General features: G+C 41.5%; 1 protein-coding gene across 5 annotated transcripts in view; it reads left to right on the top strand.

Moving 5' to 3' along the window:
* Positions 1–12,247, top strand: part of JADE1 (jade family PHD finger 1) — a 52,614-nt gene extending 40,367 nt beyond the window's left edge. For all 5 annotated transcript variants that reach the window (XM_032684844.1, XM_032684848.1, XM_032684847.1 and 2 more), the window contains exons 6-11: positions 717–928; positions 1,959–2,126; positions 2,694–2,810; positions 5,334–5,858; positions 7,582–7,699; positions 8,574–12,247. In XM_032684844.1, coding sequence (XP_032540735.1) covers positions 717–928; positions 1,959–2,126; positions 2,694–2,810; positions 5,334–5,858; positions 7,582–7,699; positions 8,574–9,463 — 2,030 coding nt within the window. In that variant the 3' untranslated portion in view covers positions 9,464–12,247. The remainder of the gene's footprint in view (positions 1–716; positions 929–1,958; positions 2,127–2,693; positions 2,811–5,333; positions 5,859–7,581; positions 7,700–8,573) is intronic.
* Positions 12,248–13,602: the final 1,355 nt, after the last annotated feature.

Raw genomic sequence — 13,602 nt, 5'->3', positions numbered from 1 at the left:
GATAGATATTTTTTCCAGGTATATAATAGTCATTTAATATAGTGGATGATAGACTACCATGACATAATGAGCTCTATGTCATGATTAATTTTCTGATGGATTCTGTTGGAAAAGAGCAAATTCCAGATTTGATGTTGCATTTATTTCAGCTGTGGTTTTCACTTTTAAAAACAAGTTAATTTACTGGTGTAGTAGGGTCTGATGGAGACCTTAGTTGGGGTTGCACCCTGTTGGGTTGGAACTTGTGATAAACCAACAACTGATGTTAGAAACTGCAAGTTTGCACCAAGTATCATAGCAGATTTTGGTATTGTTTTCCTCTCCCTGCCCCATCACTTTTGGTTCAAAACAGTTTCAAATCTTTCACCAAAGAGTCAACATCTGGGTGGCAGAATTGGAGCAAAAGCCATAGATGGTGCTGTCCCAGAAGGAAAATGAGAACAAAATCAGGAAGCCAAAATCAGTTTATGGAAGGTTTTGTCAGAATTTTGAAAGAATTGGGTACTCCACTTTTGTTAGTTTAATACAGTTAGAAAACAACTTTGACTTTTTTAAATAATTTCCCTGATTTATGCTGGAATAGGCATGATTTTCTAGGAATGAAATGTGTACATGTGGGGGTTGGCTGTATCTACTCAGCTACTAAAAAAGAAAGTGGAGTTGTGTGTGGCGATGGCTATCACTCTGTCCTTTAATAAACAACTCTTGTCTTCCAGGGATGCCTGAGCTGGATGAGTACACGATGGAAAGGGTCATGGAGGAGTTTGAACAGCGCTGCTACGACAACATGAATCATGCTATCGAGACAGAAGAAGGACTCGGGATTGAATATGATGAAGATGTTGTCTGTGATGTCTGTCAGTCTCCAGATGGAGAAGATGGCAATGAAATGGTGTTCTGTGACAAATGCAATATTTGTGTGCACCAGGTATGGCAGCCCAAGCACAGCAGGGGGATGTAGAGTGGTGACAGAAACTTTTTCAAACCACCGAAGATAACAGGTTAGATTTTTTTTTTCAGTGACAGACAGCAATCTGTTAAGTTGCTGCAGGGTTCGCCATTGAGCAATGGGATGAATTCAGAAATTATGTAAATACGAAGGAGTAATTCTAGAAATGTTATGCTAAGGTTAAAAGTGGTATTGTGCATGTGTGGAAAAAGCTGTAAGGTGACGAATTGCCCACCCCAAAACATACATTGTGCGTTGTTGTACATTCTCACCTGGTCACGTCTTTTCCTGTATTTTCCTCTCCTTGTACAGTTCTGGGGCTAACACACCTTTAGGATCAACAGCTTAGGCTCAGCAGGGAGGGAAAAAAAGGCAGTCAGTAGGGACACAGGATTTATTACAGATAATTTCATAGAGAACCTACTGAGCCAACCTAAGAAAGCACCACTATGTGATGCCTTTTTGTGGCAGTTTTCTTACGTGAAAGAAGAGATACAGTTTTAGCATATCTGTTTCCATGGATGCCTCTTAGTGTGGCAGATGCTTTCCTATCAGCCTGTCCTTCTTTCCCAGCTTTAACAAATTTGTGTTGTCATTCTGTGTTCGGAAAACTGTTGTCTGGTGAGCAGAAAACACATTTTCTTGCATGTTCATTACTTAAATGCATTTGTATTAATGATAAAGAACCAAGCCTAGAAGACCTGTAAGGTACAAGTGGCTACCCTATGAGGTACGCAGAGTAAAGCAGATGTTTTTAGACCTGTAGTGGTTTTCTGATCACATCAAACCTGAAACTTAAGTGCACTAAAACTGACAGTAATTTGGATAGAGGTCTCCATAAAGATGCAATCTTCTGAAAAGCGTGTTCTCAATCAGTTTTCTGCACTTAGCCTCTCACGACTCTCAAAATTTTTTTATTCAGAGGGAAAAGTGTAAACAGCTAAGAAGTACCAGAAATGAATGTTTTTTCTTCTGTTTTTTTTTCCCCGTGCTGTATGTGGGAATGCAGGCATGTTATGGGATCCTCAAGGTGCCAGAAGGCAGCTGGCTCTGCAGGACCTGTGCACTGGGTGTCCAGCCCAAGTGCCTCCTGTGTCCCAAGAAGGGCGGTGCCATGAAGCCAACCCGGAGTGGCACCAAGTGGGTGCATGTTAGCTGTGCTCTGTGGATTCCAGAGGTATGTGCCGATCCTCTGGGGGTTTGGGGCTGTGGCAATTCTGGGAGTTGCTTCAATGTGTGTAGTATAGATTTAGCGGGACTTAGGAAGGCAGTATAAAAGAATTTTGGTTAAATATAGAGTCAGTCGGGATGATGCTTCATCAGTAAAGAAAGTAATTACATTTCCTTTGTCAGCCAAAATTAGGCTTTGGAAAATGAGGCCTTTTCTACTGGCAAAGCTCATTTAAAAAGTACACAAGGTATGGTTTCATTTTGTAGATGGAACTGTAGAAGTGAATCAGGAAGGTTTGGATGTGACAGTGAAAATTCCTGCAGGTTCTTATAATCAAAGTATTCATCTTGTATGATAATCTTAAATTCATGGGCTTCACCTTGAAACTGGTTCGTTCATGAAGTGAGAAACTGATTTTTTTTAAAAAAAGAATTTTAATTCCTTATAAACTGAGAAATTTGGAACACACTAAGTTTGCATATGCACACAGTGAATTTGATTTCTTTGATAAAATTGTTTCTCTTTCCAGTTAACAGTGTATAGTCACTGGTTTTTTAACCTTTTTTCTCTTAGGTAAGCATTGGAAGTCCGGAAAAAATGGAGCCCATCACAAAAGTTTCGCACATTCCCAGTAGTAGATGGGCACTTGTGTGCAGCCTTTGTAATGAAAAAGTTGGAGCTTCTATACAGGTAATTTAATCATACAAATATACTGTGGGGTTTTTGTAAGTTTTTAGTAGATAACAAAATGTATTCCTGGTTGTTACTATGGACTTAAGTGCACACAAAGGGCTTTGGAGTGTTAGCGTGCTTTTACTTTCTGGTAAAATTTTAATAATAATAACCAGGTCATCCCATAAGAGTTCCTAATTTGTTGATAGGCTGATACTTTTATTACTACGCTGAAATAAAACTTTAATGTTGTTGAGGGAAAAAAATATATTTCTGTGATGTACCACATGGGAAAATGAAGCTTGAATACCAAAACCTATCTGCCTGTCCCTATTTAGTGACTTTTAAAATGTTGAATACCAACAGCTCACATTCTTGGGTCAGTGCCTGTTTGTCTCATGGCCTACCTTTTAAGTTCTTTCTGCAGTTTCAGTTGGATTTGGGTTCAGCTTTTCTGACCATAGCCTCTGAATTGTCACTGTTAAATAACTGAACTGATCTGCACCAGAGCATTTCAGACTGGGCAGTGTCATTTCATGTGCATAGTTGCATTGGGTTGTTGCCATTAAAGCACCTGTAGATCCTTTACAGTGGAAAATCACTCAGAAATGGTAAATTTTAAAATCTAGAAAGACTGAGAAAACACATTTCCAAGTCTCAGATTTTTGAAAGAGGGGGTATTTAGTTTCCTGAGACAGTGGACAAAACTTTGATCTCCTTTATTTGAGAACAAATGATGAAGGAGTGTAAGGACAGGTGACCCTTTGGGGCAGTGTTGTGATTGGGTAGAAGAAGATAGTAAGATGTAGCTTGGTTGTTGTGGTGATGCTCTTTACCCTCCAAGCACCTCCAGTACTTCAGCAAAGTGATCCTTAGGAAGCTCCCTGAGACAGAGAGGTTGATACTATAGTCTCATAAGGAGGCTGAAGTAGAACCCTTTCTTTTTGGGGTCTAGCCTGATGTTACAGGATCCATGGTGGTCAGACCATCATTAAGGCACACAAATTGCTCAAATCCCACACTACTTTGAAATTAGTTTATATCCATTTCCCTTTTCCCCCCTGTTCCAAGTCAGTCGATGAGGTTTGCCAGAAAGAGCTGTAGACCAGCAATGCAGCAGTAATTCCAGTGAAACCTAGGAAACTGCTTCCATGTAAGGAATGTCTGAAATACGAAATGTTAAATAGAGAAAATAAATCTGTCCACAGCATATAAATTTGCAGTCGTATTACCTCCTTGCAGAGCCGTCCCCTTCCTCTTGGCCACTGTTTCATAGTTGAAACTGGTTTGTTCTGTTCTCCAAACCAGGTTCTGAGATGTGCCCAACAATTAGGAAAGCTAAGAAACTGTGTGTCGGGCTGGGCAGATAGCTGCTGCAATAAGCTGGGAAAAAACAAGACTGCATATTCTCCTAGGTTCAGCAGATTTCTTTCTGATGAGACAGGTTTTCCCCTCTTCTCCCAATTAAAACCTGGTCGGCAGTAAGAGCTAGTACTCCTCTGTACTGCTCAGTGTTCCATTTGGGATGCTTCTGCCCTATTTGTTAGTAGGAGAGTAAAGGGCAAAAAGTGCTTTGATATTTTTTAATTCCTTTTATATGCTGATTTTATTAAAGACTGTTCATTTGAAGCTTGTGCAGTTTAAACCAAGCTGTACCTTTATAAGCCATCTGGCTGCTGAATCAACCTAAGTAGGAAAACCCAGACGAGAGAGAGATTTGGCTTCTTTACAAATTGCTGTATAAACATCCTAGTGCAGTGTGTTGCTCTTTCAGGGTCAATGGCTTGAGTTAAGCATAGTTTTGTTTCCTAGTACTAATATTCATTTCCACTTTAAATCCTCTTCACCAGAGGCAGAGGTGTGAGTCGATACAAACACGTGTGTGTATACTTTTAAACCTTTCAGTTGGTGGCTGGCAATAGCTATGACGACATTTTGCAAAAGGAAGTTAGATATGATGGAAGTGAAGTGCCAAATCAGGTGAATTAGTGCCCATCACTCCATGATGGCTGGGTTCACTGGGAGGCAAGAAAAATGACAAAAAATTGAATTTCCTATTCTCCTCCTCATAACAGCAGAAAAAAAATGCCTCTCAATTGAGGCCTTTTGTGTAACAAAAGGTGCTAGGAAGGACTTTTAATTAAAAGTCTCAGACTGGCCTGTAGCCACCAAGATATTTTCCCCCCTCATACTGGCACAGTCCAAGGGGGAACACTTTCCTTTGGGTAACACTGCCATAGATGAGTGGCTCTGGTGTCAGTAGGAACGCTCCTTTTGTGGCTTTGCTGGTTATGGAATAGCATGATGGGGCTGTGAGAGGTTAACCACTCCTGTCCCTCTGGGCCACTTGATCCTTTCCTGACCTGAAAGCACTAAATCATAAACCTAACTAAAAAGGAATAAGGAAGTATGTGCAGCTTAGAAGCAGAACATGGTAACAGCATTCTTCTTCCAAAGCAGCCCTGGCTCCTTGAATAGTTTTACGCAGTGTGGCTTCTTAACTTTATATCTATTTGTTTGACTTTAATCTAATTTCTGTAGTGTTCAGTGAAGAACTGCAGAACAGCCTTTCACGTCACCTGTGCATTTGACCGTGGCTTGGAGATGAAGACCATATTGGCAGAGAATGACGAAGTGAAGTTCAAGTCATACTGTCCCAAGCACAGCTCCACCAAGAAAGCTGATGATGAGATTTCAAATAAAAGCCCAGGTCAGGAGAAGGGAATTCAGGACAGCTCTCTTCCTGCCTGCATTGACCCTTTCCACAGCATGGATCAAAACCAGGAGGAGGCCCACAGAGTCAGCCTTCGCAAGCAAAAGCTCCAGCAGCTGGAGGATGAGTTCTATACATTCGTTGAGTCTTTGGAAGTGGCTAAAGTGCTGCAGCTACCTGAGGAGCCGGTGGAATTTCTTTACCAATACTGGAAGCTGAAGAGAAAAGCCAACTTCAATAAGCCTTTGATTACCCCAAAGAAGGATGAAGAGGACAATCTGGCTAAACGGGAACAGGATGTTCTGTTCCGAAGGCTGCAGCTCTTCACACACCTCCGTCAGGACCTGGAGCGGGTAAGACACATCACCTGCGCCAGCTAGAGTTGGCCAAGATGCCAAATTACTCTCCTGGTGATGGCCTGTGTGAGCAGGGCACCTCATGCTGCCTTGTCAGAAAATACCATTAACACTGAATTTCTCCAGAGCATAGCAGTTACCCTTTGCACACCGAGGGTCAGGGGCCAGCAGGTCTTGGCTTGTGGAATTCAGTCTCCTACAGGTAGACTGTTGGATTTTTTGGTTTTTTTGTGATTTGTTACTGATGGTTTTTTTAGTGATTTTTTACTGATTAACACTGATGGCTGTGGACTGTACTGCAGCCCTCAGCTGGAGCCTTCTTTGCCTTTAAGGGCACATTCCTTTCACGTTCCTTTCAGCTGGTGCACAAGAAGGAAAAGATTATTGATTTGCAGCAGATCTGGTTTTCATTGGCACAGCAGAGTAAGATGACGTTTCCCTGGACAATCTGTGTAGCAGGTTTGGGAGGCAAATTATGTTCGAGTCATTTAGGTTTTGAATGTTTAAAGAACAGTTCAGTAGGATCATAAGCACCAGGTGCTTATGCATCTACTGCATCCTTTGTAAAGGATCCTGATGACTTACTCTTGTCATTGCTGCAGTTCTTCTGAGTATTTTCTAGTTTCAACTCCAGCCTATGGGCCTTCTCTAGCTCAATAAGATCTTAGCTGTTACCTGGGATCTTTTGTTCCTGCTCCATGTGCTCAAGATTTCTTTTCATCCTCTCTTTGATCTACTAAGTAATTAAGAGTTTGTAACTATGTTCTCTGGATCTTAAATTATTCTGTATGTATCCTTTCCATTTCGACATGTGATATCAAAACAAGATACATGAGTTTTGTAGTATTTTTAGTATTTTACTACTCTGTGTTTCTGCTGATTTTATGTATGTATGGCCAGTCTTCACGAACAAAGATTTGGGAAAGGTCTTTACCCTTCAAGCCTGCGCAGTGGATTTTTTAGGTGAGACACACAGTGTGCGCTGAGCTGAGCCCACCCTTTAATCCTAAGGTTCATCTGCCGGGGCCGAGCAAGCTTGGACAGTGGCAGTGAGGTCCTCAGGACGTAGATTTGTTTAGAGTGACCTTCTCTTAGATGGATGACCTTCCAGGGCTGACGAGCTCCATCTGCCCAGGGGAGTTTCCCTGACTGGGAATTGAACCCGGGCTGCAGCAGTGAGAGTGCTGCATCCTAACCACTAGACCACCAGGGGTCCCCCTGCTGATTGTACTTCCAAGATAATTTGGATTTTTTAAAAAAAAAAAAAAAAGGGACTTCTGCAAAAACAGTTACACTTTTTACATTTATCGAGATCAGCCTGCAAGGTTCACAGGGCACCACGATGTATGCAGCTGAACTGAGTGAGAAGCCTTGGAATCATCCATGTGTACTATTCGGTGATTCCCTCATCTGGGAAATATTTAATATTTGAGTACATTTAAGGATTTCCAACATTTGTTTAAGTTTCATGTGTGTGTGATTTAGGTGTTCATAGAAGTTAGTTCTGTGCTGCAGCCCTCCAAATCTGATAGAATATTCTGTCAGTTAAATGGTATTTAAGACTCTTTTCTAAGAAATGTGTTGAAGGTGATTAAATTTAAATACATTACTAACTTGTTTAAATGGTGTATAGTACTTCAACTGAATTAATTCAAAGCACAGATAGACAACATCAGAGAAACACAATTCCTGTAAAACTTATTGACTTGCTGCCTTCCAGGTGCGTAACCTCACTTACATGGTGACACGGAGGGAAAAAATCAAGAGATCTGTTTGCAAAGTTCAAGAACAGATATTTAATAGCTACGCCAAGCAGTTGGAACAAGAAAGAGTTTCAGGTATGCTTCAGTGTTCTCTTCTTCATGTAAGAGCACAGGCACAAGGTTTGCTTACAGGCTGACAGCTGATTGTGAAGGACAAACAGGACCTCATTTGTTCTCATTAAAATGTGGTGGAGTTCACCATGCATCAGGAGAAGGAATGAGAATGTGTGTAGCTGGAATGGTGGGCACATTGTTGTAGGAACTGCTGTGTCTGTCCATATCCATGGGGCACTGCCTGGGTTGCTGCTTCTGCTCCTTGCTGGTGTGATGCTTTAATGATTCCTTAGGACAGGGAGACCATGGCTCACATTCAGGGGCCATATGGCACCATGCAAGGCTGTGGTTTGTTAGTGCCGCTGCATTAGCATTTAGCATGTGCTGCTCTGCAGCATCCATGGCAGTTTAAACACATGAAAAGATAGCACTCTGTTTTCCTAAGGCCGTGGGTTTTTTATGCCTCATCTTATTGACAGTCTTTTCTCAGAAAGATTAATACCTTCAAAATTAACTGCAGTGACTAGATTATCCCTTAAGTATTCAGTAACTAATAAACGATATTTTAGATGGAATCAGTGAGATCCACTTGCTGGTTGCTTTTTGCCTTCCTCTCTGAGAAGCATCTCTGTCTTGGTGGATAGAGTAATGCTATGACTTGTATTTGCTACAAGTGTAATAAGGTGCAGCATGGCTACAGGAAAATAAGCTACACCAGCAGGATGTGGTGAAACCACAACATACCTATGGAGTTGTGGTGTAAAGGTGCAGGACAGGCAACTAAATACCTATTTCTAATACAGAAGTCAGGTATGAGGAACTGCTGTTCAAAACTGCTATTTACACAGATATGGAATTGCATGACTTGAACTTAATTTGATTTGTTTGCATTCAGGTGTGCCTTCCTCATTCTCTTCAGTGGAAAACACAGTGTTGTTCAACAGTCCATCTTTGGGCCCCAATGCCCCTAAGATCGAGGATCTGAAGTGGCATTCTGCATTCTTCAGGAAACAGATGGGCACATCTCTAACCCACTCCTTGAAAAAATCGCATAAGAGAGACAGGTCTGGGAATGACAGCAAATCCCTGCTGAGGCAGCCCAGCCTGAGGGAAGGCAGCACTGCTTCAGGTAGCTTTTTAAATTTTGACAAGACCTTTGCAGAAATACGGTTTGTGTCAGCACAGCAGAAAAATGATATAGTTATACCAGACCACAGGAAGAGGAGAGACAGTCGCTCACAGTCCGAGGTGGCCAAGGCAGAACTAAAAGAAAAGACTTCTAAACACAACCACAAACCACTGAGACCCACAGAACTCTCTCAGAGGCAATCAGAAAACAAAAGGGCTGTGAACCACTCCAGTGGTAGGTCAGAACCTGGCACTGGGAGGGATATAGTGCCTAAATGCAATGGGGGTCTCATCAAAGTAAACTCTAATCAGAGAGTAGTTAAAGTGCCTACAACACCCACGACCCCAGTGAAAAACTGGGGTGGATTCCGAATTCCAAAGAAGGGAGAGAGGCAACAGCAGGGTGAAAACCTGGAGGAGTCCTGCTGCCAGAACTCCAGCTACCCCTACATGGGCATGGGCAGAGTTCTGCCGAAGGATAGGACAAAAAGGAAGTTGAAGCCTGACAGTGAGAATGATGGATATGTCCCTGATGCTGAAATGAGCGACTCGGAGACTGAAGTGGTTGAAAAAAAGTGCAGGCAGCAGAGGCTCAGTCCAAACAGCACTATCAGCAGGAGGACGGACATTATTAGGAGAAGCATCCTGGCATCCTGACTGGACACAGGGAGACGGTGTCAGTAGAGTCACTGCCTACAAGCCAACTCCATGTTTATTCATTGGTGCGAGAGAGGAGCATTCTTAGACATGGCTACAGACTGACAATAACCCATTCTTTCTGAGTTGTTTTAAATATGTTTACATGCACTTAAAGCTGTTTTAAGCTTTTTGTTTTTTGCTCTGCTCCATCCCCCCACTCCCTCACCTCCATTTCTCTCACAGAAATGAAGTTTGAGTCTCTTTTATTTGCAACTTTCCTGAGTAAGAGAGAAATGTCATCACGACTATAATAGGATTTGGGATGAACAGTAAAATAACTCACAGAAATCTTTTAGAAGGGGCTAGGGTGGGTAGGAGGAATCAGGCTGCATTCATCCCTTTTAGCTAAAAGGCACTGAAAATTTTACTTCCTTCCCCTGCCTTCTGGAAAAGCACAAGCTCTTAATTTAACTCATGTATTGAATGGAAGATGGTTGTTAGACCATACTGCACTGCACTGCTAAATCCCATTACAAATGGTCACTGTCCTTGGATGGTGGCAGCTCTTTCTCTTCTCTTTGCAGAATGTGTCTGTTGCGTTCAGTTTGAGCACAGGTGCAGCTCAAACCCCTCTGTATGCTCCAGAGTTTACATGGAAATGATGACCAGGAGTAGACATGATGTTGTACCAGAGAAGGAGGAAGGGACAGGGCAGGGCTGGAAAGACTCAGACCAAGCACAGAGGATGCTCCCAGCTGGCTCAGTTCTGAGCAAGGGGCAGGTTTGTGGGTTCCAGCACCCCATGGAATAATCCTTCACTGTTAGTCAGTCACTGTCCTCTGGGCTTGTGATGACAATTCAAGACAGAAGTTTCCTAAAGCACTAGTCAGGAGAATTTCCCAAAGGCCACCACAGATGCACTAATAGTATGTACTGGGAAAGCCAGTCTAATAACACTGAAAAGATTGCTTTAAATGGACATGAATATATATTTTTAAATAGAATAAAATGCAAAGGCAATAAACTGTGATTAGCTCTTTACAGTCAAATGAAGAAAAATTATTTCATTCTATTCTGGACTAGATTTGATGGAAGAGGGAACTCGTATTCTGATTGTGTACTTTTTTTAATAATTGCAAATGGCAATAATTATTAAGCTGTCAGCAATAATATTAACAGGTTGTGAGGACACCGTTTTGTACCAAGTAGAGCGCACACAGCACAGTGGACTGTTAGGAGTCTGTAGATTTTGGAATTCTGCATAGATGTAAGACAGGTATGTACTGGTGAAAAAGTTTTAGCAGCAATGAAAGGTGCAAAGAACCTCCTTCTCCCCTTTCCTACTCCAAGCCTGCTGTTACAGTGTCCACTCACTTCGGAATGTCAGACCCTTGCCTCCTGTGCAGGGAACACTTGACAACACAGAATTCCTCTGCCATAACTGAGTCTTCCAGAGGATTCAATCAGAAAATAAAAAAGGCTTATTAACACCCTTTCTATGCAAGTTATCAAGTAAATATTTCAGCAGAATGCATCTCTATTACTGTTTAAAACTCAAGAAGTCTTAACCTTTTGAGGAAGGGGAATTTTATGTACGTCTAAATTCTATTGCTGGTCCCAAGTTGTCAGACTAATTACATGACTTGCAAAGGTGAAAGTCAGGCAGGGCACTGGTGCCTGAGGTTACATAAGCACTCTTGGGATGTGTTCAAAGTACAGACAGCAGACAAGAGGTGAAAGCAGGTAAGTTCTACTCAACATCCAGCAATGTTCTCTAGACAGGCACTGATAGATAGGGTGCTGTAAGCAAGCAGCTCATAATCACATGAGAATTGTCAAGCCATAGATGGAGTAACCTAAATTTGGATTCTGAGTAAACCTTTAACCTCACACCAGTTGGACAGAGGTACCTTGTTAATTTGCACTATTACGAATGCTAATGTGCAAAGTTAATGCCTTACCTGTTTTGTCCTCTTACATTTAGGGTAAAAAGCTTTGTAATGTTTCCAGTTGAGTTGAACGAAAACTGAAAAGGCTGTGAGCCAGCTGTGGTTACGACCATCTCCATAGGTTAGTTTTGTCTCCATACTTAGCTCTCAGCAGAAGGTGTTTAAAGTACAGCAGTGATAGTACAAACCCACCTCTGTGTTTTATTGGGATTTGCTGGATTTCTGTTTTCAAGCGTTCCCTTTCCTTGTGCAGACTGACCAAGAGATCTTTGATGTGATCAGTGTGTTCTGTCAAGCTGTAGGCTAGTTGAATGTCTGTAAAGTTGCCTGGAATACCATTTGTTAGGTTATAAACTTAGACAAATGTAAATGAAGGGTTCTGCGTGTTGTGTATAAATCCTAATTTCAGAAATCTAAGAAAATTGTCATTATATTTGAAAAACTTGTACAGAAGATTTTTCACTATGTGCCTAGCTTGGGTGTCCATTCAGCTGAAATTAATTTAAAAAAAGGTGCATGAAGAGAAACAGATAGAAATAAAAAGTATATGTAGAAATTACTATTTTATATGACATGGCCCGATCCTGTATTTATTTTCTCCCTTTTCTGAAGTATTTCTAAAGACCTAGTTGAAGACAGCTGTATTTTTTGTTAAAATATTTGGTAGAATTGTGCCTTTGTCTGTATGTGAATAAATGCTGTACATTTTTGCAATATCCTTGCCAGCAGCGTTTTAGACTTCTCAGTATTTTTGTTTGGGTTCTGACAGAAACATTTCACTGCAATGATGTCAACAACTTTCATGGTTAAAACAAGCACTTAATTTGGATTAGTACAGTTATCACAATGCAGACTGCAGTTGCAAGATTTTTTAAGTATTTTTTTTTTAGGACTACTACTTACTGACAGCTGTGCCCATCCCATCAACAGAACACTTTTTTTTCCCTTTAGATCCTTCAAGAGATGTTGCGTACCTCAAAATGTTTAAATTTGTTGATCTGTGATGTCCTTCCAAAGTCCATAATCTTCATTCATGTTCCACTGGAAGAGGCACACCAGGTTTCATACCTGTGGATTTTCAGGATAATTAGGCTGAATGTTCATTTCACATTCTGAATTGCCTGGAGATATCCTGCTATAGCAGGATTTCTAGAAGATGAGGATTCCTCTAAACTCACGATGCAGAAAGGCGTAATGGACTTGGAGCAGAGCAAGAAAAGGACAAGGCTGTAAAGGCTCATATCTAGCAATGCATCTTGAAAAACACCAGTGATAGATCTTTCACTGTCTGGCCTGTTTCACAAGGGGTAGGGCTCTTGGGAAGATGCAAAATGAAATCTCACCTGTTGAATGCAAAGAATCTGATCACCTAGAAATGTTTCCTAAATAGACAGTCAAAAACATTTTTAGTCAATGGGAGGCAGTACTATCACACTAAGGAATCTTTAAACTACTCAAAACCTGGTGAGGGGGGTGGAGAAAGGAAGTTTGCAGAAACAAACTTTCCAGTGGAAGAGGGACAAGAAATACGCAGCTAGAAACAAATGTAAAACAACCAGGACAGCTAAATGAAAAGCTCCATGCCATGAAGCATCTCAAGGAAAGGAGCAAAACTTACCTAACTAGAAAGTCTCAAGTTTTAATTGCCTTAGCAATTGCCTTTTACTCTGAATGTCCAACTTGGGAACAACATGCAAGCAGTCTCCTCTAAACACCGAAGGAAAATGACAGGAGTTGGTGGTAGTATGATGAGCTCCATGTGACCACATTCCTGCTTGTGGTTCAGCCAAATGCATTTGGTCTGTTTTTACCTGCTCAGAGGATTAGGCAGACAGAAGGGAAACCTTTTCCTTTCCTGTGTCATGTGCTGTAATTGCTCTCCTGCCCCTTAACTTCACTATTAGGTGCTTGTGTCATCACTGCAATTTCTGTTCTGGCAAACAGCCATCACACAAGAGCTAGAATGTACCCATAATTAATGAAGAACCACACAGGTGCCCTTCTGTGCCCTGAAGAACAAATACACAAATACTCAGACTTGCCTGATGCTTCCAGCCAGCCTTCACTTCACAGCCAGAGCCTGTCTTAGAGGAGTGAAGGGGATTAATAGCTCACACAAAATCTCCCAGGTGGTTGGTCATCATCTCAGCTGTGCATTATGGAAAACAAAATAAGGTGCTTGGTACTTGCCTCCCTCTGTATCATACA

This window comes from Chiroxiphia lanceolata, chromosome 4 (genome assembly GCF_009829145.1).
Source record: "Chiroxiphia lanceolata isolate bChiLan1 chromosome 4, bChiLan1.pri, whole genome shotgun sequence".
Lineage (NCBI taxonomy): Eukaryota > Metazoa > Chordata > Aves > Passeriformes > Pipridae > Chiroxiphia > Chiroxiphia lanceolata.
This window is presented reverse-complemented; position numbering and strand designations above follow the sequence as displayed.